Genomic DNA, 27267 nt, shown 5'->3' on the forward strand with positions numbered 1-27267 from the left:
GGGTTTAAAAAGCTTGCCTGGTCTCTTTAGAGTTCAAATTTTCATACACTGGAACAATTGATCAAAGATTTTATTTTAGGACAGAGAGAAAAGGCAATTTACTTTACCTATAGTTGTTTTGTGTTCTCAACATTATTATTACACAATTTTTTTTTTTCTGAACCATCTCCCTGTTTGAAGATCTACTTTTTAACTAACATATTGGCTTCACCTTCTTTTTGATCAGTCTGATAAACCATCTGGAAACAATTGAGAGTGACGTCACAAGTCCAGCATTATGATTTCAATGTAGGATCAAAGAATAGAAGGGGAAAAAATGAGGAGTGGAAAAGCTCGATTTAACCTTTAAGTACAGATAAATATCAGGGTACAAAAAGGCAAGAAAACATGACAAAATGAAAGGATTATTGATGGGCAATAAAGGAAGCGTAGTAGGTTTACCTTGAGATTTCACTGAGCTAATATACTGGCTCCCATTTCTATGTTTATTGTAGGAAAAAGAGAAAAACACTAATCCAGGGATAGAGCTGACTAGGGATACCCAAGTCAAAAAGACTTTGTAGCACTGGGCTTGGCAGAGGGTCCTGAAGCTAAATGCAGAAGACTGCGGGAAATGTCTTCAACTGGGGCTAAAGGTCGTAAGCAAGGACAATGAACCTGGAATTTGGAGGAATTCATACTCCAGTGAAGAATTTCCAGACCCCTCATGAAAATAGCAGATTGCCTACTCACCAGAGAATACTCAAGCTGAAACTAAGCAGCCCCTGGAGAGTAAGCAAATGATTAGAAGGGTAGATTTCAGGCAAGCAAAAGGGTGAGAGCCCAGAATCTCCCTGTGAATGACCCTAAAATTACAGCTAATATAGGAAGTGGCTTCCTTGTACCTCTAGAAATTGAACTCTCAGAACCTGACTGACAGTCTGCTCTTAAGAACATTACCTCAATCTGGAGAGAAATGTGTGTTTCTTCTCCTATATGGATTTCAGACAGAAGTAGAAGGAGGTGAGTGAATTTCAGGGAGGATGTTGGGTCTGGAAAGCTGTAAAAGTTTTTCTTTGGAGAAATTGGAGACCAGCAACTCCAAATTCTTTTTTATTGTTATTTAAATCAATAACACTGTATTTTCCAGAATTATCAGCAAATATACTGTAGTTCTATATTTTATCTATAAAGGTGATTTATTTAAAACATTGTTGAATGCTATTTAATTTTAATATCTTTGCCAAGTACCTTTCTACCAATAAATTTATACATTTTAAAAATTATTATGAGGTCGTATGTTCCAATTTGAATTTGGAAAATATAATTACTATACTAGCTCATGAACTCCTTTGGTTACCAAGCTATGCCCAAAAAATTTTCCTCTACATTAGTCACTCTTATCAAGATTGAAGTTACTCAACTATTTAAGTAATTCTTATCTAATATAACAATTCTCACATTAAAGTGAGGGCATTTCCAACCCTTGATTTTCTGTTGCCTCTCCTTATTTAACTATAATATGACCCAAATGAGGCATCAATAAAATCTTCTTATTATTATTTGTTTTTTTTAGAGATGCTGTCTCACTATGTTGCCCAGGCTGGGCTCAAGCAATCTCCCTGCCTCAGCCTCCAGAGTGGCTACTACTCCAGGTGTTACAGGTTGCTATGCCCAGCCCAGGATCTTATTTTTTAATATTATTGTGCAGTGGCACGATCATAGCTCACTGCAGCTCCAATCTCTCAGGCTCAAGGGATTCTCCTGCCTTAGTCTCCCAAGTAGTCAGGACTACAGGGACTATAGGCATGCACCACCACACCCCACTTTCAAAAAAAAGTTATTTATTTTTATTTGTTTTAGTAGAGATGGGGTTTTCCTACGTTGCCCAGGCTGGTCTCGAACTCCTGAGCTCAAGTGATACCCCCACCTCGGTCTCCCAAAATGCCGGGATTACAGGGGTGAGCTACACCACGCCCGGTCTCAGAATCTTAGTGAAAAAGCAAGTGGTCATATCTATGAAAAAAAAGTCATTAAAAAAGAACATACACATAACCAAATTCTGCTGCCCTCACTTTATTGTGAGAATTGTTTTCATACTACATATTTGCTTGTATGCTGCTGCCAGTGTACATAAAATAATTACCCTTGTGAAACAGAAATTCATGAAAATTCAGAGAGGTAGATGTGAAGGACTGAAAAGGTAGAAGTTTGTATATTATGGCACATATGTTATAGGGATAAGTTTTTGTACAGGCTTCAAATTTCTAGCTCTCTTTTGAATATTCACTGGTTCATGAGAAGTGGTTTGGGAAACCTTTGAAAGGTCCATTTGACCACAAAAGGGAACAGACGTTCTGGAGTCTGGAGAGTTTTGTACTCGAAGATACCCCAGTCAGCAGGAAGTCATGTGGAACATTCTGCAGACAGAATTGTTTCAAGTTTGAAGATCCCTGGGATACTTTGATACAGTTGAGCCCAGCCTCCAGCCAGAGCTGTTGAAGCACTTTCTTTATAGCAGCAAGGCTGGGGGAACCAGATATGACGCAGGCCAGAGCCGAGCCAATCTGTGGGGTGGTGGCTTGTGGGTCAGTGGGACCAGACAGTGGGGCAATGTGTGGCCTTGATGTGATAATTTTTAAAAACATTCGGGCTTTAGAATCATTTAGATCAAGGCTTTAGAATCATTTTCAACACAGTACCCTAGGAGCCACTAACAATTGACTGGAGTTTGCATTTAAGTTCAAAAAGCATTTTTCATCCTGGCCTGAGATGAAGAACATATCATTTTTGTCAACAATTTTGGAGGATATATGTGATTTTATTTATACGTGGAATGATTTCATATTTTTGCTTAGCACAATTATAAATTTATAAACATTCCCAGTTTACAAATGTCCGATTTGTAGGTTGTTTAAAACTCATAACCTATGGGCTAGGCGTGGTGGCTCACGCCTGTAATCCCAGCACTTTGGGAGGCCAAGGTGGGTGAATCATGAGGTCAGGAGTTTGAGACCAGCCTGGCCAACATGGTGAAATCCCGTCTCTACTAAAAACACAAAAAATTAGCTGGGCATAGTGGTGGGCATCTGTAATCCCAGCTACTCAGGAGGCCAAGTCAGGAGAATCACTTGAACCCAGGAAGCGGAGGTTGCAGTGAGCCGAGATTATGCCACTGCACTCCAGCCTGGGCGACAGAGTGAGACTCCTTCTCAAGAAAAAACAAAAACAAAAACAAAAACAAAAACAAAACCCTCATAACCTATGAAAACAACAGTGGCAGTGGGAGGACAAAAGAAAGGAGACAGAGGACAGAGTATGTTTATCTGTATCTATCAGCACAGCAAAATACTTCATAACCAAATCTCATAGAGTCTGATGCTTCTGGCTTCAACTTGCTTCTTCATCATGTATTAAAGCTGCGTGACTTCTTTTTTTTTTTTTAAATCTGGTTCCTTCATTTGTAAAATGGGGTGCTTTTCAAAATTAAATATGGCAGCTTAAGCAAAACACTGCTTAGTACATAGTGCATACTAAGACCTCCATAAGAGTTAGCTTTGATTAACAGAGATATTTCTGTTCCTGGTGAATTGAAGAAAATCCTAGCCAATTCTCAACTTTTTTTTTTTTTTTAAATAGGATCCTTGGCAACTTAAATTTTTCTAATTAGACACCACCTGGATATCAGTGTGTACTAATGCAATGCAGGTGGTGCAAAAGGAAGTTTACTAAGAAATAGGAACCATTGGCCCTTGGCCCAGTTGGTTTTCAACAAATTGTTGAACAAGTTATTTACCTTTTCTGGGTTCTCAGTTGCTCATATGTAAAACTGTGGTTCTATAATTTTATGATATCAGATGGTGTTATTTTAGAGGGATTTGCAAATTGGGAAATTAGTGAAGTAAGTTCTATCTCCTTACTGATATCGCTCTCCTTTGATTCCCTCTCCTCTTCCTTTCCAGGCATGGACACACCCACCCAAGTCATTCAGGCTCAAGTCTAGTCTGTATTAAGTTAAAATGTTTATGTGAACACAAGAGAACTGAAAACATACATCCACACAAGAACTCATACACATATGTTCATAGTAGCACTTTCCATAATAACTAAATGATAGAAATGACCCAAATGTCCATCAACTAATGAATGGATAAATAAAATGTGGTATATCCACTCACTGGCCATAGAAGGGAATGCCATACTCACTGGCCATAGAAGGGAATGAAGTGATGATATATGCTACAGGATGAACCTTGAAAATATTGTGAAAAGTGAAAGAAGACAGACACAAAAGAACAAATATTGTGATTCTATTTATGAAAACTATCTAGAATAGACAAATCCATGGAGACAGAAACTAGATTAGTGGTTGCCAGCAACTGGGGGAGGGGGAGGTGGGGAGTTACTCTTAATGGGTATGAGGTTTCTTTTGAGGGTGATGAAATATTCCAAAATTCCAGAATTGATTGTGATGACAATTGCACAACTGTGTGAATATACTAAATACCTTTAAATTGTACATTTTAAAAAGATGAATTATACAATATGTGGATTATATCTCAATAAAGCTATTATTTCAAAAACAAATTCTATTTGAAAGATGCAGAAGACAAAATGGTGACTCATTTGGCTTCTAGTTGAGAATCTGAAGAACTTCCTGTGATACAAAACAAGCTTGTCTAAAAGGGTCTGTAAGCCAACATTGAGTCAGGAGATATATCTTTGGAATCTTCCATTAAGAACAAAAGAAATCATTTCTTAGGAAATAAAGACAAAACAAAGAGAGTATCTGAATTTTGTAATAGGATAGGAGGCAAATCGAAACTTTCACTGTAAAACTTAAGGTGAATAGTCAAATTCATGTCATGTGTTCTTAGGTTTTCCCTAGAGATAAATAAAAATAAATCAGCTTTGAGGATTCTGAGTGCTTACATTTGCTCCTCACTAAATGTATTTATTTATTTATTTAGTTAGTTAGTTAGTTAGTTAGTTAGTTAGTTAGTTATCTTGCTCTGTCACCCAGGCTGGATTGCAGTTGCATAATCTCGGCTCACTGCAACCTCCGTCTCTCAGGCTCAAGCTATCCTCTCACCTCAGCCTCCTGAGTAGCTGGGATTACAGGCACGTGCTGCCACATCTGGCTAATTTTTGTATTTTTAACAGAGATGGAGTTTCACCGTGTTGACCAGGCTGGTCTCAAACTCCTGACCTCAAGTGATCCTCTCTCCTTGGCCTCCCAAAGTGCCAGGATTACAGGCATGAACACCGCTCCCGGCCCTCACTAAATTTAAAATGTCAAAATACTTTATTGTCTATTTCTAAAGATAAAATTTTCTACTAATAAAAACAACCCAAGTAATCTGTAAATTTATAAGCAATAGTCACCTTTTCTCTCTCTTGCAGACACACAAACATCAAATGCTAGCACCTCAGATTTCTGTTTTAGATTTTTTTTTTTTTTGAGACGGAGTCTTGCTCTGTTGCCCAGGCTGTAGTGGAGTGGCACGATCTCGGCTCACTGCAAGCTCCGCCACCCGGGTTCACGCCATTCTCCTGCCTCAGCCTCCCGAGTAGCTGGGACTACAGGCACCTGCCACCACGCCCAGCTGATTTTTTGTATTTTTAGTAGAGACGGGGTTTCACTGTGTTAGCCAGGATGATCTCGATCTCCTGACCTCCTGATCCACCTGCCTTGGCCTCCCAAAGTGCTGGGATTACAGGTGTGAGCCACCTTGCCCGGCCAATTTTTTTTTGAGACAAGGTTTTGCTTTGTTACCCAAGCTAGAGTGCAGTGGCACAATCGTGGCTCACTGCAGCCTTGACCTCCCAGGCTTGAGTGATCCTCCCACCTCAGCCTTCTGAGTAGCTAGGACTACAGGCGTGTGCCACCACATCTGGCTAATTTTTTAAATTTTTTTCATAGAGATGGGGTCTCTCTATGTTGCCCAGGCTGGTCTTAAACTCCTGGACTTACGGAATCCTCCCACCTTGGCCTCCCAAAGTGTTGAGCTTACAGGCTTGAGCCACCGTGCCTGGCCAGAATTTATTTTTGTTTGGAATCCTACCATAGATATTAAAATAACTTTCACATGATTTTGCCTATATGAGTGTAGCAGACAGTTAAGAATCATCTATCTACTCATTAATGTTAAGTTCCTAAAGACCCTTCTGCAGTTCTTATCACTAGCTTGTTCTAATTATTAGGCACAGTCCTTGCCTGCTGTGGCTAAGAAAAACAACCACAAAACTTCTTCAGAAACTAAAGAAGTCTTGCCCAGTCAGCAGATAAAGGCAAACACTGAGAAATAGGGAGATAACAGATTACCTTTACTGTCACTCTTCTCAAGAAAACTGGAGATAGAGGTGGGGTGGGAGGAGTCCCAAGCCCAGTGCCAGCTCTGAGGCACTGTCACCTCCTGATTACCAAGGTAACTTGGACCTCTTCCTTCAACCTCTGCTGGCTACATGCGAGAATTAGGAATCTTGCCAATCGGGCCTCTGCCTCTTTGTTCATCCCAAGGAAGAGATATGTGGGCCTTGTAGCACACAGAGCCCTGTAGATAATATTCTCTTCCCCAAGTAAGAGAAAGGATAGCAGGCGGGGCTCTAAGCGCCGTATATGTGTGTGTGTGCGTGTGTGTGTGTGTGTGTGTGTGTGTGTGCGCGCGCGCATGTTAGGAGCCTGAAATCATGGAATGAATTGGAATGAGATTGCAGCTATTTATATTTAAGAGGCAATTTTAATAGAAGCTGTGAAAGATTTCAGCAGTCAAAATGAAGAAAGAAGTTCAGACATGGAGATGGGAATGGCTGAATTGTCCACGGGGATTTTCTGCAGAACATGTCACCCAGGTAAACTCTCTTGTTAGAACAAGTTGTTTTGGGCACTTTCTCCCTACAGTTTTAAGTGACACCCAAGTGCTGCTGAGAGTACAGCCTTTACTAAAGACCTTACTAAAGGCAGAGAAGAGGAAGCTGCCTGGGCAAGCGAGAGATAGTGGGAGCAAAGGAAATGAGACTTCTGACAGAAGAAAAAGGGAGCATTATTATGGCAAATACACAAAACATGACATTTACTATTTTAACTATTTTAAAGTACACAATTCAGTGGCATTAAGTAGGTTCACGATGCTGTGCAATCCCAAAGTTATATTTCAGAAAATTTGTCATCACCTCAAAAGGAAGCCCTGAACTTAGTAAGTCAGTCACTCCCCCTGCCCATTTCTCAAGTCCCTGGCAACTGCCAATCTGCTTCCTGTCTCCAGGGAAACTTGCAAACAAATGTCCATAGAAGCACTATTCACAATAGCCAAAAGGTTGAAGCAATCCAGATGTTCATCAATAAATGGATGGATAGACCAAATATGATCTATCTGTGCAAGGGAATAGCACTCGGCCACAAAAAGAATACAGTACTACTGCCAATGGGTATTGGGTTTCTTTCTGGGGCAATGAAAGTGTTCTACAATTGATTGTGGTCATGGTTGTACAACTTTGTGAGTATACTTAAAAGCTTTTCACTTTAAATGGTTGAATCATATGGTACATGAGTTAATATTTCAACAAAGCAGCTTAAAAAGAAACTAAAAGAATGAAGTACCGACACACGCTACAACACAAATGAACCGCCAAAACACTGAGCTGCTCCATTTCTGCTCTTAGAGAGTGAAGGGATGGGCAGGGTAGTGGTGGGATATCACATAAGGGTCCACAGGCTTGGGACCTGGGAAGGGCCCCAAGGGACGGCACCATTCAGGCTGTCAGGTTATATTCCACCCAAGGAACCCAGAGGAGCCAACTAACTTCTACACAGGTTTATTTTACGAATTTTTTCCCAAGGGCTTTAAAATTTCCTAAAAGCAGGCAATAATTTAGGAGTTAGAGGAAGTTGGGAAAAATTAAACATGAAGGGTAGTCATCCCTGCCTTCTTTGATTTTTATGAGTCATCTTTCCTTGCCACCTCTCTCCTCTCCTCCCTTCCTGTCCTCCCTTCCACTCCCTCCTGTACACCAGCCCAGCCAGCTTGTCTCCTTTCTTTGGACTTGCTCTGTGATGTCTTCCTTTGCCTGTGCTCAAGTACACCTTGTATACTCAGACCCAGTCCAGTGTCTGGTACAGAGTAGGCACTTGATATATGGCAGTTGAATGAAGGAAAGAATTATGAGTGAACAGATAAATCAAGTATGCTGCTTCTGGAAGTCAATGAACAGATAGACACTTAATCACGTCCCACCTCTCAAACTGCACTTTCCCAAAACTCCAGATCCCTTCTCTGGAACAACTCTGTGTGTCCACTCCCCTGAAGCTCTCTGAACTTTTACATTAGTGCTTATTTTACTCTCTTATATTTTGGGCCAGCAGTAAAGACCTTATCCTCATTCATCTTCATGTTTCCTATAGCCTTTAGTAGAGTGACCCGCACAAAGATATACTCTTTAACATTCATTTTACTGAATTACCTTGAGAATGTACAAAGTAAAATAAAAATCTACCTAGTCTCCTCTTTCAGGTCTTTAAAATCCCTTTGTGGAACTTTCTGAGATACTTTCAGGCAAATCTATCCCTGTCCTGTCCTCTCACGACACATTTGATATTCTTTTCCTCAGGCAGCTGGGGGATTTGTAATTTAATGTTCCCCCTGAGGTATGGTGAGCTCCTTTAAGGCAAGGATGCCTTGATATCTATTTATTGATTGAATAAATAAATGAATGAACTGTACTAATGCTAATTTTGCTTTAATGAAGACAGGATAGGCTCCATCAATGATAAAAGAAGTTGACAAAGAAATAAATTATGGAAATAAGTTTTGAAGAAATACCCTTCATCTCATTTGGGAAAGAGAATTGTAAAATGCAGTTTAGTTATCCTATTTTCATAAAAGTGATTTCAATTTTCCTTTACTTTTACTGCAATTACATGTACATATAGTTCAAAGAGCTAGATAGTTCTACAAGTTATGTTATGAAATATACCAGTCCTCTCTGCCCTGCCCCACCCTGATTTCCCTTCTTGGCAGGAAACACTTTCATTTACTTTAGCTGATTTTAGAATTTACTTTCGTATCTCTAAATTCCATGATTTTCTTGCTGTTTCTGACTTTGAGCTGAGGTATTCCATCTGCCTCTACAGATGTGAGAGACTGAATTCTATTTCCTCCTATTGTCACCATAACCGTGCACTCTTTCCATGTCTTCATCCTTACAACATTGTCCTATAGTTTTGATTACATCAGAATTCAGTGTTTATATTACCATAACATGACAATTGTATATGCTATTCAAAGCTGAGCCATTGTATTAAGTAAGTCTTCCTTTTCCCAATCTGTATGTTTTGTTTTCTCTGAAGAAAATAATTGCCTTGTTTCTGTTTTTATCAGTAATTCAACTTCAAGGCCAGTCTAAATTTCATGGTATGGGGAAATTAATAATCTGAACATCTAGAGGAGTCAGTGGCACAAGGGACAGCAAGAGGCATGAATCACAGTCTGAAGACCTTCCGATGGATCAGATCTTCTCCCGTTTGCATCTTCTTGAAAAAATATCCATCACAGCCCTTGGGGCTGGGCCCATCTGGCCTGCTTGGCTTGTGTGCCAGATCACAGCTGCCATCCTTGGTCTCTCTTTTTCATTATTCCTCCCTCGTCTCTTCAGTGTGCCATCTCCTGTTTTCTGTATTTTATTCTTCCTTTTTCCTGTGTTACTCCCTCATTTTTGTGGCATGTATCCTCCAGTAGTTTTCATAGATAGGTTGAAAGCAAGGTAAAATTTCAGAGATGTTATTTGTCTGGAAATGTCTGTCCTGGCCTTCTGACTTGATCTGTAGTTGGACTGGGGGTGGAATTCTAGGTATGAAACATGTTCCCTTCAGAAGTTTAAAGGAATTGCTTCACTGTAATCCTGCTTTAAGTGTAGCTGTTAGGAAGCCTGAAGCCATTCAGGTTTATGGTTCATTTCATGTGATCTGTTTTTCTCTCAAAAAGCTCTTATCTCTCAGTGATCAGCAGAAATCTGAGGATTTTCTTTTTTCTCAGTCATCTCAAATTTCGTAGCAACTATTTTATCCACTGTGAGGGGCATTTAGTGGATTCTGTACTTTGAAGTCATATGCTTCAATTTTCTGAAATTCCCTTGAGTATGTTTGTGGATGATATCCTTCTCCCTGTTTGTTAGCTCTCCCTTTTAGGGCCTCTTGGACTAGTCCTCTCTCTTTTTCTTATATTTTTACTTTTATTTTCCATGTCCTTCATTTTTGCTTTACTTTCTGTGAGGCCTATCTTCCTTCTCTTCTATAGAATACATGTAATTTCTGCAAACAGAGTTTCAATTTCCAAGAGCTTGAGACATATGCTTTTTGTTTTCAGAATCCCTTTTTAAAGAGCATTCCATTCTCCTTACATGGCTACAATGTTTTCTCTAATTTATTGGAGGATATCATTGATAGTTTTTGCTTTTTAATAACGTTTCTTCCCCTACATTGTGTCTGCTTCCATGGAGTTGTTCTCTTGTTGGTTTGGTTTTGTCTTTATCTGTCAGGTTAGCGGCTTTTCCTCAGATGTCTGATGATCCTCCTTGCCTTTTCGTATGGAAAGGTGGGGTGACAGAAGCTCTGGGTATTTTCTGGTGTAAATTACATCTCTCTCTGATAAATCCTTTGATTTGCTACTCACTCGTCTGTCTGCTTTCCAGCTTCTGAAATCTTGTTTTTCTTGCTTCCTTTCCTGTTCTTTACAGTTTCGTTGGTTTGTTCATTAAAGAAAATCTTTTTATTCTTATTTTAGTGAAGTTTCAGGAGGGATCAAAGTAGATACAGGTGTTCAACCCACCATCTTTTTCATGATATAATTATTGTATATTTCATAAGGCACTTAATACAATTCTATGACAAAAGTCTTTGCACAAATATGTGTAGATTTAAGTTTGACTGAGAAAGGATTGAGGTGGATGTAATAAAAATATAAACTTGCAAAGTTAAGAATTGTAATGTTGAAAGAAAAAGCACAATAGTAGGAATGTGTGAAGAGCACATTGAAATTAATAATACTAGTTTACATTTACTTAATGCTTATTATGTGAAAAACTGTACACATTTAATGTATACAACTCGATGAGTTTGAGGATAAGTATACACCCATGAAACTATCATCACCATCAAGGCTATTAACATATTGTTTTTGTTTTTTGAGATGGAGTTTTGCTGTTTTGCCCAGGCTGGAGTGAAGTGGTATGATTCAGCTCACCGCAACCTCCACCTCCTGGGCTCAAGCGATTCTCCTGCCTCAGCCTCCTGAGTAGCTGGGATTACAGACGCCTGCCACCACGCCCAGCTAATTTTTGTATTTTTAGTAGAGATGGGGTTTCACCACATTGTCCAGGCTGGTCTCGAGCACCTGACTTGAGGTGACCTACTCGCCTCGGCCTCCCAAAGTTTTAGGATCACAGGCGTGAGGCACCGTGCCCATTCAGCCATAAATATATTAATTGCCTCCCAAAGTTTCCTCTTGCCACCTTTGTTATTATTGTTATTGCTTTCTTCTTTGTTGAGAACACTTAACATAAGGTATACTCTCAGCAAATTTTAAGTGTACAATTAAGTATTGTTAGCTATAAACAATATGCAAGAACTTACCTTGCATAAATAAAAATTTGTGCCCTTTGACCATCACCTCCCCAGTTTTCCCTCATCTCAGTCCCTGGTAACCACCATTCTACTCTCTGCTTCTATTAATTTGACTATTTTGGACTCCACATACAAATGAGATCACACATTTAGTATCTGTCTTTCTGTGCCTGTCTTATTTCAGTTAGCATAATGTCCTCCAGGTCCATCCATGCTGTTGCAAATGGCAAGATTTCCTTCTCTCTCTCTCTCTCTCTCTTTTTTTCTTTTATCTTGAGACAGACTTTCCCTCTTGCTGTCCAGGCTGGAGTGCAATGGTGTGATCTCGGCTCACTGCAACCTCCACCTTCCAGGTTCAAGCGATTATCCTGCCTCAGCCTCCCGAGTAGCTGGGATTACAGGCATGCACCACCATGCCTAGCTAATTTTTTTTTTTTTTTTTTTGGATTTTTTAGTAGAAACAGGGTTTCGCCATGTTGGCCAGGCTGGTCTTGAACTCCTGACCTCAGGTGATCCACCCACCTCAGCCTCCCAAAGGGCTAGGATTACGGGTGTGAGCCACTGCACCTGGACAATTTCCTTCTTTTTAAAGGCTGAATAATATTCCATTTTATGTGTAGACCACATTTTCTTTATCCATTTGTCCATCAGTGGAAATTTAGGTTGTTTGCATATCCTGTCCGTGCTGCAAAACACACGGGCATGCAGGTATCTCTTCAAGATCCTGATTTAAGTTCCTCTGGATAAATACCCAGAAGTGGGGTTGATGGATCATATGGTAGTTCTATTTTTAATATTTTGAGAAACCTCCTTACTGTTTTTGTTTCCTAAAGGCTGTACCAATTTACATTCCCATTAGCAGTGTATCAGGGTTTCCTTTCTCTCATATCCTCGTTAAAGCTTATTATCTTTTGTTTTGTTAATATTAGTCATCCTAATAGGTGTGAGATGATATATCCTTATGGTTTGGTTTGCATTTTCCTGATGGTTAGTGATACTGAGTACCTGTTCATATATCTGTTGCTCATTCACATGTCTCCTTTTGAGGAATGTCTTTTTAGGTCCTTTGCCCATTTTTTAATCAGGTTGTCTGTTTTCTTACAGTGAAATTGTTTGAGGTCTTTATATATTTTGAATATTAACCCCTTATCAGATGTATAGTTTGCAAATATTTTCTTCCATCCTGTTGTATTTTCTTTTTCTTTTTCTTTTTATAAAAGACAGGGTCTCACTCCTGTTGTCTAGGCTGGAGTAGAGTGGAGTGATCACAGCTCACCACACTCTTGACTTCCCAGATGATAAGGTTTGGCTCTGTGTTCCCACCCAAATCTCATCTCAAATTGTAATCCCCATAATCCCAACATGTCAAGGGAGGAAATTGGTGGGAGGTGATCAGATCATGGGGACGGTTTCTCCTATGCTGTACGCATGATAGTGAGTGAATTCTCATGATATCTGTTTGTTTGATAAGTATGGGGGTCTTCCCCTTTCATGCACTCTTTCTCTCTCTCCTGTTGCCTTGTGAAGAAGGTGCTTGCTTTCCCTTCACCTTCTGCCATGATTGTAAGTTTTCTGAGGCCTCCTAGCGTATGGAACTGTGAGTCAATTAAATCTCTTTACTTTATAAAAATTACCCATTCTTTGGTATTACTTTATAGCAGTGTGAAAATGGACTAACACACTAGACTCAGGTGATTCTCCCACCTCAGCCTCCCCAGTAGCTGAGACTACAGGCATGCACCTGACTACAGGCATGCACCATGCCTGGCTAATTTTGTGTATTTTTAGTAGAGACAGGGTTTTGCCATGTTGCCCAGGCTGGAGTCTTTTCATTTTGTTGGCTGTTTCCTTTGCTATTCAGAAGCTGTCTGGTTTGATATAATCCCACTTGTTTATTCCTGCATTTGTAGCTTGCGCTTTCGGTGTCTTATCTAAAAATCCATTGCTAAGATGAATCAAAGAACTTTTCCCCTATGTCTTCTTCTAGAAATTTTATTTTTGTCACACCTTACACTGAAGCCTTTAATCCATTTTGAGTTGATTTTTTGTGTATGGCATAACACAATGGCCTGGTTTTATTATTTTGCATGTGGATATCTAGTTTTCCTAATACTATTTATTGAAGAGGTTGTCTTTTCTTCATTTTGTATTCTGAGCACCCTTGTCAAACATTAGTTGACTGTATATGTGTGGGTTTATTTTCAGGCTCTCAATTCTGTACCATTGGTCTATGTGTCTGTTTTTATGCCAATACCATGCTGTTTTTATTACTATAGCTTTCTACTATAATTTGAAATCATTAAGTATAACGTCTTCAGCTTTGTTCATTTTGTTCAAGACTGCTTTGGCTATTTGGGGTCTTTTGTGGTTCCACATGAATTTTAGGAGTTTTTTCTCTGTTTCTGCAAAAAATAACAATGGAATTCTGATAGAGATTGCATTGAATGTGTAGATCTCTTTAGGGAGTATGGCTATTTTAACAATACTGATTCTTTCAATTCATGAACATGGCATATCTTTTCATTTTTCTGGGTCTTTTAAAATTTCTTTTCTTGATGTTTTGTGGTTTTCAGTGTACAGACTCCTCACTTCCTTAATTTATTACTAAGTATTTTATCCTTTTTCTTTTCCTTTCCTTTCCTTTCCTTTCCCTTTCCCTTTCCCTTTTCTTTTCTTTTCTTTTCTTTCTTTTTGCTGAAGTCTCACTCTGTTGTTCAGGTTGGAGTGCAGTGGTGCAATCTCTGCTCACCACAACATTTGCCTCCGAGGTTCAAGCGATTCTCCTGCCTCAGCCTCCCAAGTAGCTGGGACTATAGGCATGCACCACCATGCCCGGCTAATTTTTGTATTTTTAGTAGAGATGGTGTTTTGCTATGTTGGCCAGGCTGGTCTCTAACTCCTGACCACATGATCCGCCCGCCTCGGCCTCCCAAAGTTCTGGGATTACAGGCGTGAGCCACCGTGCCTGGCCTGTCCTTTTTTTTCCTTATTGTAATTTTGCTTTCTGATTTTTTTTAAAAAAAATTTCTCCAATCTGGGGTAAATATAGAAAATTGGCTTGGGTCTCTCTAATACTGGGGGAGCAGCAGGGGCTCTCTTTGGTCCACTCAACCTTTGATACTGTATTAAGGCCTTTATTTTACATAATAAATTTCCATTTACCTCATTCCATTTCCTAATAATAATCTAATGATTCCCACCCTGCTGGGATGGGTCCCATGATTCTCCCCTTCTTTTTTTCTCTGAGTTTCACCCCTATCAACATTTTTTTTTTTAACTTTAAGTTCCGGGATACATGTGCTGAACGTGCAGGTTTGTTACATAGATATACATGTGCCATGGTGGTTTGCTGCACCTATCAACCCGTCATCTAGGTTTTAAGCCCTGCATGCATTAGGTATTTGTCCTAATGCTCTCTCTCCCCTTGTCCCCCACCACCTGACAGGCCCCGGTGTGTGATGTTCCCCTCCCTGTGTCCTTGTCTTCTCATTGTTCAGCTCCCACTTATGAGTAAGAACATGTGGCGTTTGGTTTTCTATTTGTTTTCTTCATTTATTTTTTCAGATAGTTTGTTGTTAGTGTATAGAAATGTAACTGATTTGTGTATTGATTTTGTTGATCAATACAAATAAAGCTCATCCTACAACTTTATTAAATTTGTTTATTAGTTTTGACAGTTTTAGGTTTTTTTTTTGGTGAAGTCTTTAGGATTTTCTAGATATATAAGACCATATCAACTGCAAGCAGAGAAAATTTTACTTCTTTCTAATTGTTATGCTCTCTCTTTCTTCTTTCTTTGCCTAATTGCTCTGGCTAGGACTTCCAATACTATATTCAATAGAAGCAGTGAGTGTGGGAATCTTTGTCTTGTTCCTATTATTAGAGAAAAAACTTTCTGCTTTTCACCATTGAGTGTAATATTAGCTATGGGTTCAGCATATATGTTCTTCATTATGTTGAAGTGCATTCTTTTTATACCTAATTTGTTCAGCTTTTTTTTCTTAATCATGTAAGGATGTTGCATTTTGTCAAATGCTAAAGCTGGCATAACTTGTTTTAAGAAGGTAAAATAGCCATCAGAGGCTATAAAAATGGGCTCAAAAGTCTGTGGCAAAAGATATGACCATTTAAACAACATAAAAGATAATAAACACACTGGATTGAGACATACCAAATATGTTTACATCCATAAATTTATATTTATACTTAGAAATCATTGGATATTTTTGGAGGGTATAAGAAATCTTATTCATTATTTTGAAAAGACGTAAGCAAAGGGAAATATTTAAGCATTTGTTCTCTCTTTCCTATATGAACTCCTCCTCAGAGTAAGAAACTTGTTGATTAAAGGCCTTTTCTTTTTATAGAAGTATTCCAGGTAATGAATCAAGAAAAAGTTGTATCATTAGACTATTACAATTTTGCAACCACTAACAAATTAATAGAAGTAGGCAATGATTATCAATGGCTGCTAATATCACAAAAAAAGAGACTAGCAGACATGTGCATTCTGGAGATATATACAAATCCACCTGTCAGTTATTCCTGACCAAAAAAATCCATATTGTGAGAAATTCTGTAGCACCATAAGACTTCATTTATGAGAAAACTGGACGTTTGAATACTGGCTGGCTATTAATTTTTAGATTGTTAAAAAGTATTATGGTTGTACTAAAATATTCATCATTTCTATTAATAGGTACACCTTAAATATTTATGATTGATGTGGCATGATATCTAAATCTGTGTCACAATAATTGAGTAGGGAGGGTAAGATGCAAAAAATATTGTCTTTTAGTTGATCATTGTTTAAGCTGGTTGATGGGTACATGGGGGTTAATTATACAAGTCTTCCTACTTTTGTATATATTTGAAATTTTCTGTAATAAAAAGTTAAAAAAATTCATCATACAAATCTTCTATGACATATTTTCAAAATAAATAACACAATTTGCAAAAAACCCATATGATATGATTATTTTTCACTTAAAGTATTACCTCCAAATCTCTATGTATGGTATAAAGAATATGTAAACATAGCAGCATAAAAGGATATATCAGAGGGCCAACATCGGTTAACTCAGCGGGGTGAGATGGTGGTAGATGGATGGGGTGAAGTGGGGAGTATACACAAAATTATTTCTGCACCTCTACCTTTTTATATTACACTATTTTAATTGTTTGTAACAATCTTATAATACTGTTATCATTGGAGAAAGATCAAATAAAGAAATGTTTTATATATGTATAATGCATGTAGCTGTTTTTATTTTTTAATTAAAAATTTATGTTATTTGTTGAAAGATTTATTGCTTTTTTTGAATTAAAAAAAACCCCTTAATTTCTTTTGAATGTGATTCCCAGAACAACGAAACATAAGGAAACTAAATTGTCAGAGTGAACTTAAAAGAAAGATGCAACCATATATATATAATGAAGCTACACCACAGAAGAAAACAAAGAAAGATCAAACAAAAATTTACAAGTAACTGTCAACAATAAATTTAGCAATATGCACTCAGTGTCACTAATTCTGAAATCTCTCCTCTTTGAAAAGTTACTTTAATGAATATAAAAGTGGCCATTTTCTCTTGTTGATCACTCAGTTGATGAAACTCTGATTAGGAAATTTTCTCTTTTTTTCCTTTTCTTTTATCACCAAGCAGCCTAAAAAACGATGAGAGAGCAGCATGACCTGAAGGCTGGGGATGTCCCATCACCCTGAAATTATTTCTATTTCATTTTTGTTTCAAAGAAGACTTTCTCCTTACAAAAGAATAGAAGGAACTAAATTTCCGTCTTAGCACTAAATGCATCTCAGTGCTGTGGAAACATTTCATTTTCTAGTGATTGCAAGGTCTATATATCCCCTGCTGTTTGTAGTCTTTATTTAAAAAAAAATTAAGAAAGGAAAAAAGGACAGAAGAAAGGAAAGAAAGGAAGAAACCCTACATGACAAGAGCATTAAACTGCAAGGGTGCTTCATTTCAATTTTGAAGCCTTTCTTCACTACTGCAGGGATACCACTTTGGATTCATGTCAACGTCTTAATAGGGGAAGTAAAGCAGTTTATACGCCTCAGAGCACGGGTCCTCAAACCAGAAAATCAGCGTGAAGGGGAGAAGTCCAGAGCTGCCTTGGACCGATGGAAGCCACATAGTCACGGACTCTTCTGGTGAGGACCAGATGGCACAATTTGCAGAGGGCAGGTTTAATGTTGCTACCATTTAGACTGGAAGGAAAACATCTTTGAAGAAACATTTGTTTTACACCCCCTGCTCCCAATCTTGAATTCATCTCATACATATGTTGGAAATAATTCTACCCAAATTCAATTAAATTCTATTTTTATGTTGCTGGAATAACCTTACACTGTAAATTGAAAAGACGTTTCTATAACCTAGTGTGATTTTACTCTAATGAGCACTGCTATATCAAGGCATAATATTTTAATTTTGACTATCATGAATTACTTCTATACATAAATCAATTATACAACATGACATATCAACAACTTTGTCACTTTGCATTTTGATAAACATAAAAGCAAATGGAAAATTGAGAGCCGTTAATTTGTTGGAGTTTAAAAATATTCTATAAGTAATATTAATATTTATATCATTAATTATTTTCATTATCCCATTTTTTCTTTATAATTTTTAGGCTTAGAGGTTGTTCGTCATAAGTTGCCAAAATGAAACAGAACTGTGAAAAGAAAATGGAGATGCTTCTTCAGGTATTGTAAAGTATATATTTCCTATAAATTTTTTTTTCTTTTTTTTTTTATTGCTAAATCTGCCTGAATGAAAGGTTCAGAAGGTTAGGGATAGCTTACTCAGGCTAATCCCTTGTGGGTCTTATCTACAGGACTCACTAATTAATGACACTGTCTTAAACAACAGCAACATACATATCCTTGGATTGACAGATGATCTTCAATGGTCAAGTTCCGATACAATTTTAAAATCTATTTTATATATTAATGAAAGTCTACAAAGATCTATTAGCCAGAATTCTTTCTTTTGCAAGTGACAGAAACAAAATTAAATGGACATGGCCAGGCGCAGTGGCTCGTGCCTGTAATCCTAGCACTTTGGGAAGCCAAGGAGGGTGGATCACCTGAGGTCAGGAGTTTGAGACCAGACTGGACAATATGATGAAACCTTGCCTCTACTAAAAATACAAAAAATTAGCTGGGCGTTCACCTGTAATCCCAGCTACTCAGGAGGCTGAGGCAGTAGAATCGCTTGAACCTGGGAGGCGAAGGTTGCAGTGAGCCAAGATTGTGCCACTGCACTTCAGCCTGGGCAACAAGAGCAAAACTCCATCTAAAAAAAAAAAAAAAAAAAAAAATCAAGCACATTTAAGAGAATGGAAAGACCAGTTACAAATTGAGGGAAAATATTGGCAACACATATCTGATAAAGAACTTGTATTCATGCAGGCACAGTGGCTCACACCTGTAATCTCAGCACTTTGGGAGGCCGAGGTGGGAGGATCATGAAGTCAGGAGTTTGAGACCAGCCTGGCCAACACAGTGAAACCCCGTCTATACCAAAAAAAAAAAGAAAAAAAAAATTAGCCAGTGCAGTGGCGGGTTCCTGTAGTCCCAGCTACTTGGGAGGCTGAGGCAGGAGAATTGCTTGAACCTGGGAGGCAGAGGTTGCAGTGAGCCAAGATTGTGCCACTGCACTCCAGCCTGCATGACAGAGTAAGACTGTCTCAAAAAAAAAAAAAAAAAAAGAACTTGTATTCAAAATGCACAGAGAACTATTAAAACTCATCGATAAGAAAATAAAAAAGTCAATTAAGAAATTGGCATAAGATTTGAACAGGCACCTTACAAAAGAGGATATGGCAATTAAACATAAAAAAGATGCTGAAGATCATATCATCAGGGAAATGCAAGTTAAGACAAGAATGAGATACCACTATACATACCTATTAGAATGGCTAAAATCCAAAGCATTGACAACAACAAAGGCTGTTGAGGCTATGGAACAACAGAAACTCTCATTCATTACTTGTTCAACCTTTTGGAAGACAGTTTGCCAGTTTTAAAAATTATATTATTTTATTTTATTTTATTTTATTTATTTTTGTGAGACAGAGTCTAGCTCTGTCAGTAGGCTGGAGTGCAGTGGCATGATCTCGGCTCACTGCAACCTCCATCTCTCGGGTTCAAGCAATTCTCCTGCCTCAGCCTCCTGAGTAGCTGGGACTACAGGTGTGGGCCACTATGCCCAGCTAATTTTTGTATATTTAGTAGAGACAGGGTTTCACCATGTTGGCCAGGATGGTCTTAATCTCTTGACCTCATGATCCTCTCGCCTCGGCCTTCCAAAGTGCTGGGATTACAGGTGTGAGCCACTGCTCCCGGCCCCTTTATTTTTATTTATTTTTTACTAAGTTTAACTTTGTCTTACCACATGATCTACCAATCACACTTTTAGGTATTTCCCCAAATGAATTGAAAACTTACATCCACATAAAAACCTGCACACAGATGTTTATAGCAGCTTTATTAATAGTTGCCCCATACTGGAAGCAACCAAAATGTCTCTCAGTAGATGAATGTATAGACAAACTGTGGTACACCTATACAAGGGAATATTATTCAGCTATAAAAATCAGTTGGCTACCAAGCCATGAAAAGACACAGTGAAATCTTAAATGCATATTGCAGGTGAAAGAAGACATTATGGAAAGACTGCATACTGTATGATTCCAACTATATGACATTATGAAAAAGAAAAACTATAGAGCCAATAAAAAGATCAGTGACTGCCAGAGTTAGTGGAGAGGGAGAGGGATGAATAGGTGAAGCCCAGGGGAGGTTCAGGTTGGCAGCATTATTCTGTATGGTGGATACATGACATTATACATTTGTCAAAAGCCATGGAACTTAAACAATAGAAATAGTAAAAAAAAAAAAAAAAAGTAAATTATGGACTTTAGGTCAGAATAACCTACCTACATTGGTTCATCGTTTGTAACAAGCATACCACATTAATGCAACGTGTTAATAATAGGAGACTGTGTAAGGGAGAGTGGAATATGGGAACTCTATACTATCTGCTCAATTTTTCTATAAACCTAAAACTGTTTTTAAAAGTAGCCTATTAATATAAAAAATGTAAAAATAAAGAGAAAGAAAGAAGAAAGAGAAAGAAAGAAAGAAGAAAGAGAAAGAAAGAAAGAAGAAAGAGAAAGAAAGAAAGAAAGAAAAACCTTCTCTGCCCACCTTACCTCCTAGATTTAGTGTTAGTAAGAACCGAGGTCAGATCCACAAAGTATGTTGTGAAAGATAAAATGTTGCTTTACACAATCTGGAAGTGTTATTTAAGTAGCCAAATTGCTAAAAATAGAATCAAAATCAATGTGGGTATTTAACACCAAACCAACACTTGGCATATGCTGAGAAGTATCTCACAGAACAGCACAATAAAAAACATGATAAGGAGGAGAATGCAATACTGGAATAAGAATAAATAAATTTATAATAAACAGTGAAGTATATGACCTATAGAAAATAAACTGTGTAGATAAATAATGAGAAAATAAAATCAACCTACATCTGAGAACTGTTTTAAAAATCTAATAATATATTGGATAGTGAATGTTACAGCTGAATAAAAGCAGATAAGACTAATACACTAAGATATAGACTAATGGATAAAGAACTATGATTTTTAGTGGAATACTAAGTTGTGACTGTATGATAGACAAAGCTATGTGAGCTGTGCAAAATTCAACCACTTATCATTTTTAGATATTTGTATAGTGTTATTGAAAGATATAGAAGAGTGCATCATTCCATCAATGCAAAGATTTTTTGATTTAGAAGCAAAAGCCATTGTGAACCCCCCGTTACCTGAGCTTGATGGCAGGAATCCATCATCACGTGACTAGAGCAGGCCCTGAAGGCACAAATTTATTCAAAGAGCAGGTGGTTCACAATGCCCAGTGCATCTACTCCTTCACTGCCTTCTTCAATCTATACTCATTCCTCATGGGATGTTTCATAAGGCCAGTTGAGTAGTCATGCATGATCTGCCAACACTCATTGGAAATAGACTAATTGTGGCCTTATAGACCCCTTTCTGCTGCTGAAGTTTGTTGAGGAAGCAAAATCTTCCATGTAAAGGGCATGGACAGTTGTATCTGCTTATCCATTTGCCTGGAAAGAGATTTCGCTTTTGTATTGAAGCTCCACTGATTCTTAGATAATGATCAGTGGTTTGGTCAAATGGCTAGGGACTTCGAAGATAACACAGTCGGAACTGATGAAAAGAAAGTTTGGGGAAGAGGAGTGTGACAGTCTTCTTAAAATGGGCAAATATTTGTGTTCCAAATTAATATTCAACATAAAATCTTGCAGAAGAGGTTCTCAACAGTCTGGTGCACAAAATGGCCTGCTCTGCAGGTGTTTGTCAGCCTAGGTAATAGCTACCTCAAAGCTTGCTTTATGTGCTCATGAACAACGTGGCCATGATGGGAAGAATGGGGGCTTAAAACCTAATTTTATCATCACCATAGTTGATTAAGCTACTGCTTTTTATTAATGCACAACCTATCAATAGCAAATATCAAAGCTGGTCCTTAGTAGGGCATCATACTCTGGCAGAAGGTGAATAATATTAGATACCTTCTGTCTGAAGGACTTATATTCATGGGAAAAAACACTTGTTTAAGATAACGCACTTGCCTTCCCTGCTTGCCAAACTTCTGACATCATGCACTGTCCTGGTAATCTCAATTAACATTGATTCTGAACAAGGAATATAGCTTACAATAAAGGAACATGGAGCAAGTGGAGGAGGGGATTTATAAAATTATGAAGTATCAACTATGTTATCATGACTATTAGATTTTCTTCTTTGGTTTGGTATACATAGATATACACACATAGACACATACATGTGTGCATTTCCTTACATCCCTTTCCTTTCTCTTTTATAGGAGGTGCCCGTGATGTGATTTACTTGATTATTATGGCTTGCAGGGTATTGAGATGGGATTGTGTAACTTAAATAAACTGGATATGAGTAGAGATCTGAAAGGTTTTTCAAAAACATTCAGCTTTACTTTTTTTTCCCCCTAAGGAACAAGTTGTTCACTCATAGAGCTGAAAAGGATAAATGAAGTGTTCGGTTCACAGAAGCAAAATATGAGTAGTTCATATATCTTTTGTAAATGTTCTATGTATCACTGTAAACTAGACATCTTCCACATGCCCCTATGTTTTTCCATTTTGAAATCAATTTCTAGTTCAAACTTGTCAACAGACAATGAATATTTGCAAAGTTATAGTTTCACTGAATTAGGATGTAACCTGTAGCTCACAATGAAAATGCCATTAGCTTGAGTTTGAAATTTATGTTGCTATTTTTTTCTTTTGTCAATATTTTCCTTCTGTGGTACTTATTGCACAAGGGTCGGATATCACAACTGAGGGAAACTGCAGAAAAATGGTTCTTCCAATCATTCAGACCCATTTAAGCCATAGTCTTTGTTGGCTTTGCCAAATGACTGAATGCTTGGGTCTATTAGGACTGTCAAATAGTGTTGAGTACATACTTGTGGCATAAGCAAGTTAATATTTATAGGGAGCACTTTTGCATGTCTTTTAAGTCACACACTAATTTTGGAAAGTCTCTATGCTTTATATTTTGCCCTGAAAACAGATATTCTAGTTTAAAAATGTTAATTTAGTGATTAGAAACCACTGTATATATTATTACATATATTGTCTAACAATTGAAGATAATTATGTTTATTAATTGCAAATAAAAGGACACATAATAATAAACTTTAAGATCTCAAATACAATGGCTAAATATTGCTGATTCCTTTTTGCCTTCTTTGACTTATTTTTTTCCATGTGTTCTCTTCCTTTATAGAAGTGTATTTTTTAGCTATGTGATACAGATTGCAAATCAGATTAACAGACAGACATATCTTCCAACCTGTAGTTTAGGTAGGCTTTCTGATAATCCTTCCATGTAGTGAATATTAAATAATTGTCACAAAGTTATTGTTATTTGATTATTATTTTTCTTTTTAAACTTTTATTGAATAATTTTATAAACTAGGGAGGCTGAGGCAGGAGAATGGCGTGAACCCGGGAGGCGGAGCTTGCAGTGAGCCGAGATTGCGCCACTGCACTCCCGCCTGGGCCACAGAGCGAGACTTCGCCTCAAAAAAAAAAAAAAAAAAAAAAAAAAAAAAAAAAAAAAAAGATTTTTAAAATAAAAGCAATGCATACTTACAAGAAAAAGAAATTCTAACTGTATATGAAAGGTTGTATGCTAAAAGTGAAAAGTTTCCTTACCCAAATTTCTCTCTCTCTCCTAAGAGGTAAGCACATTTATATACTTTCTCATATATCCTCCCAGATATTTATATGTATTTTAAAAAACATATATACGATTTCTGTTTCTGGAAATTGCAAGCTAGGTAGCTTGGACAAACCCTCCCACTCCAAACAACTACAGAAGCTGGAAAAATTTTGAAAATTCTCTTAAGGCATTGGAAAGCTACCAAGATGGTGAGAGATTGTGCAGCCAAGACCCTGGAGAAGAAAAATGCCATAGAATTGAACTTGGCATTTGGAGACACTTCAATCCCTAGAGGTGCCATCAGTTCTGAAAGTGTGCTTCAGTAGATACATAGGCCAGAGGAACACAAATTGTAGTCCAAATTGCACTCCAATTTGTGTTCCTCTGGACCAATGTATCTATTTGTGTTTCTTTTTCATGTTGGAAAAGAAAACATGGTAACCCTCTGAAGCTTTGGATTAGGATTCAGAATGATTACATTCTAGGAATGACAATAAATTTAGAATCAATCAGCACTTCCAGGGAGAAGACCCAGCTTTAAATTATCCTAATTCTTGATTGGATTGAGGTTATTTGTGGTTGCTAGTGACTCTAGCATACCTGTCTGTCTGAAGCAAGTAATTATTTCAGGACAAAGATTACAATCTCTAGAGCCTAATATTAGCACCATAAATTTTTATAAATAATCTTCAGCATTCAAAAAAAGGGAGGCATACAAGGAGATATGATCATGTGAGTAGAAGCCAGGGGAAAGGAACAGATAATAGAAACAAATTTAGAGGGGATATAGATCATGTAGATACCAGAAACTAAATTTAAAATATCTATGTTTATGTTGAAGAAACTAAACAAGATTGGAAATTTGGCAGATTTAGAAACTGAAAAAGAAACAGAAATTTTAGAAGTAAAAAAATACAATAAATGAAATAAAGAACTAAATAAATAGATTTAACAGTAGATTACATAAAGCTGAATAGAGAATTAGTGAACTGGAAGATAGATCAGAAGAAAATATTTAAATATTTACATTATAAACAATGAAAAATACAGAAAAGAGCCAGAAGCAACAGTGAAATGTGTTGAAAATGTCTGACTCTAGAAGGATGAGAAACACTTTTTGAAAAGATAATTGCTTTAAGCTTTCCCAAATTATATGACAATGTATGTGTGTATGTATGAGTATATATACACATACATATACACATACACACATATGTGTATATATGCTGCTTATATATGTGTGTGTATATATATACACACACATGTAGAGGGGATATAGATCATGTAGATACCAGAAACTAAATTTAAAATATCTATGTTTATGTTCAAGAAACTAAACAAGATTGGAAATTTGGCAGATTTAGAAACGGAAAATGAAACAGAAATATATATACACACACAATATGTGCACACATTGCAAAGTGTGTGTGTGTGTATTTACATGAACACACTTTTTAAATTTTTTTTTTTATTATTATTATTTTTTGAGACAGAGTCTTGCTGTCTCCCAGGCTGGAGTGCAGTGGCGCGATCTCGGCTCACTGCAAACTCTGCCTCTCAGGTTCATGCCATTCTCCAGTCTCAGCTTCCCGAGTAGCTGGGACTACAGGCGCCCGCCATCACGCTCGGCTAATTTTTTGTATTTTTTAGTAGAGACAGGGTTTCACTGTGTTAGCCAGGATGGTCTCGATCTGCTGACCCGAGGCCCGCCTCGGCCTCCCAAAGTGCTGGGATTACAGGTGTGAGCCACCACGCCAGGCCACATACTTTTATTTTTTAATATAAACTTACTTTTTTTTTTTTCTTTTTGAGACGGAGTCTTGCTCTGTGATCAGGTTTGAGTGCTGTGGTGCAATCTCGGCTCACTGCAACCTCAGACTCCTTGGTTCAAGTGATTCTCTTGCCTCAGCCTCCTGAGTAGCTGGAATTACAGGCACGTGCCAACACGCCCAGCTAATTTTTGTAGTTTTAGTAGAGACGGGGTTTCACCATGTTGGCTAGGATGGTCTCGATCTCCTGACCTCGTGATCCGCCTGCCTCAGCATCCCAAAGTGCTGGGATTACAGGCGTGAGCCACCACGCCCAGCTAATATATACTTACTTTTAATATATACTATAGTTAACATATACTTTTAAAAATATACTTTTTTGTGGCAATGCCCTTAGACTATACCCTCTGTTCTGCACCTTAATTTTATTTTATTTAACAATATGTATTGGACTTCTTTCAATATTAGTTGTAATGTAGAGCTACCTAATTTGTTTTTTATGAATTCCCAGTATTTGATTATCAGTTGGAATTGGTTCCTTCAATTTTAGGCATAGATGAGATAATAAATAGAACTTGTATAAATTCTACTTACAATCAATAAGACTATCAAATTCAGAACTCTGAAACACAGTTTTGCAAAGAGGGCCATTTTCTCTTCTGCATTCGGAGAAATGCCAGGTTAATGATGTATACCAGAACACACAGGGAGCCCAAATAGTCTATTTCAGTCTATTTCCACAGGTTCTGTTAAACCATAATTTGAGCAGAGAAAGCCTAGGATTTTATTTTTTAATTTTATTTTTTTTTCCTCTTTAGGTCTTTGCCTACTTCTTCCTATCCACAAGCTAAGGTATAGATCTTACTTTCATTGAACATGAGGATTTGGGAATTTTATAATAAAAGAAACTCAGATGTCTTTCAAAAAAAAATGCAGAAATGGAGGCCCAAATTGCCTCCATTTAGGATCACAGAGTGAGCTGGGGGTGAAGTCGGGACTGGAATCTAGGCATTCTGCTCTTTTAATTCTGTCCTCACATGCATTTTCCTTTCCTTCAGCACAACAGAAATACATTTTAATAATGCTTATACATCATTTGAATAAAGAATCTAATTCATGCTGCTCTATGAGTTAGGAATATAGGGTGAATAGCATAATTCTACAGAGGGCTAAATTAATTGACAATTTAAAAAATGATGATAAGCTTGTAAATGTAGTGCTTAAAGGGCATACCTGTTTATCTACAGAAGCCAACATATCAATGATAATGCTGTCATTAAATTATATTAGATTAACTTTGCTATATACCATTTATTTTATGTCAGTAAATTTTACATATACTAAAAGTATAACTCTAAAGTAATGAGTCTAATTTTTAACTCACAAATGAATACCTAACATCATTTTTAATTTTTGTTTTATCATGTGGTGCCATTTCTTTATGCTCTATAACTCATGCATCTACTTAGGGAGGAAATGCAGCATAAAAATTAGGAACTTGAGTTTTGGAATTCTACAGCCATAGTTCACATACTGAGTCACTACCCTTCCTAGTTGTATA

At 37.4% G+C, this 27267-nt stretch overlaps 1 protein-coding gene and 1 long non-coding RNA gene across 2 annotated transcripts; one reads left to right on the forward strand and one right to left on the reverse strand.

Annotated features, from left to right (window-relative positions):
- The first annotated feature begins 344 nt into the window (after positions 1-344).
- Positions 345-23408, forward strand: LOC134759021 (uncharacterized). Its single transcript, XR_010134869.1, has 4 exons — positions 345-771; positions 891-1002; positions 18260-18332; positions 22559-23408. It is a non-coding gene; the product is annotated as an uncharacterized lncRNA (long non-coding RNA).
- Positions 2274-2627, reverse strand: LOC115935562 (guanine nucleotide-binding protein G(I)/G(S)/G(O) subunit gamma-5-like). Its single transcript, XM_055348221.1, has one exon. It carries the CDS (start codon positions 2625-2627, stop codon positions 2274-2276), a length of 354 nt encoding a protein of 117 aa, XP_055204196.1.
- Positions 23409-27267: the final 3859 nt, after the last annotated feature.

This window comes from Gorilla gorilla, chromosome 7, assembly GCF_029281585.2.
Source record: "Gorilla gorilla gorilla isolate KB3781 chromosome 7, NHGRI_mGorGor1-v2.1_pri, whole genome shotgun sequence".
Lineage (NCBI taxonomy): Eukaryota > Metazoa > Chordata > Mammalia > Primates > Hominidae > Gorilla > Gorilla gorilla.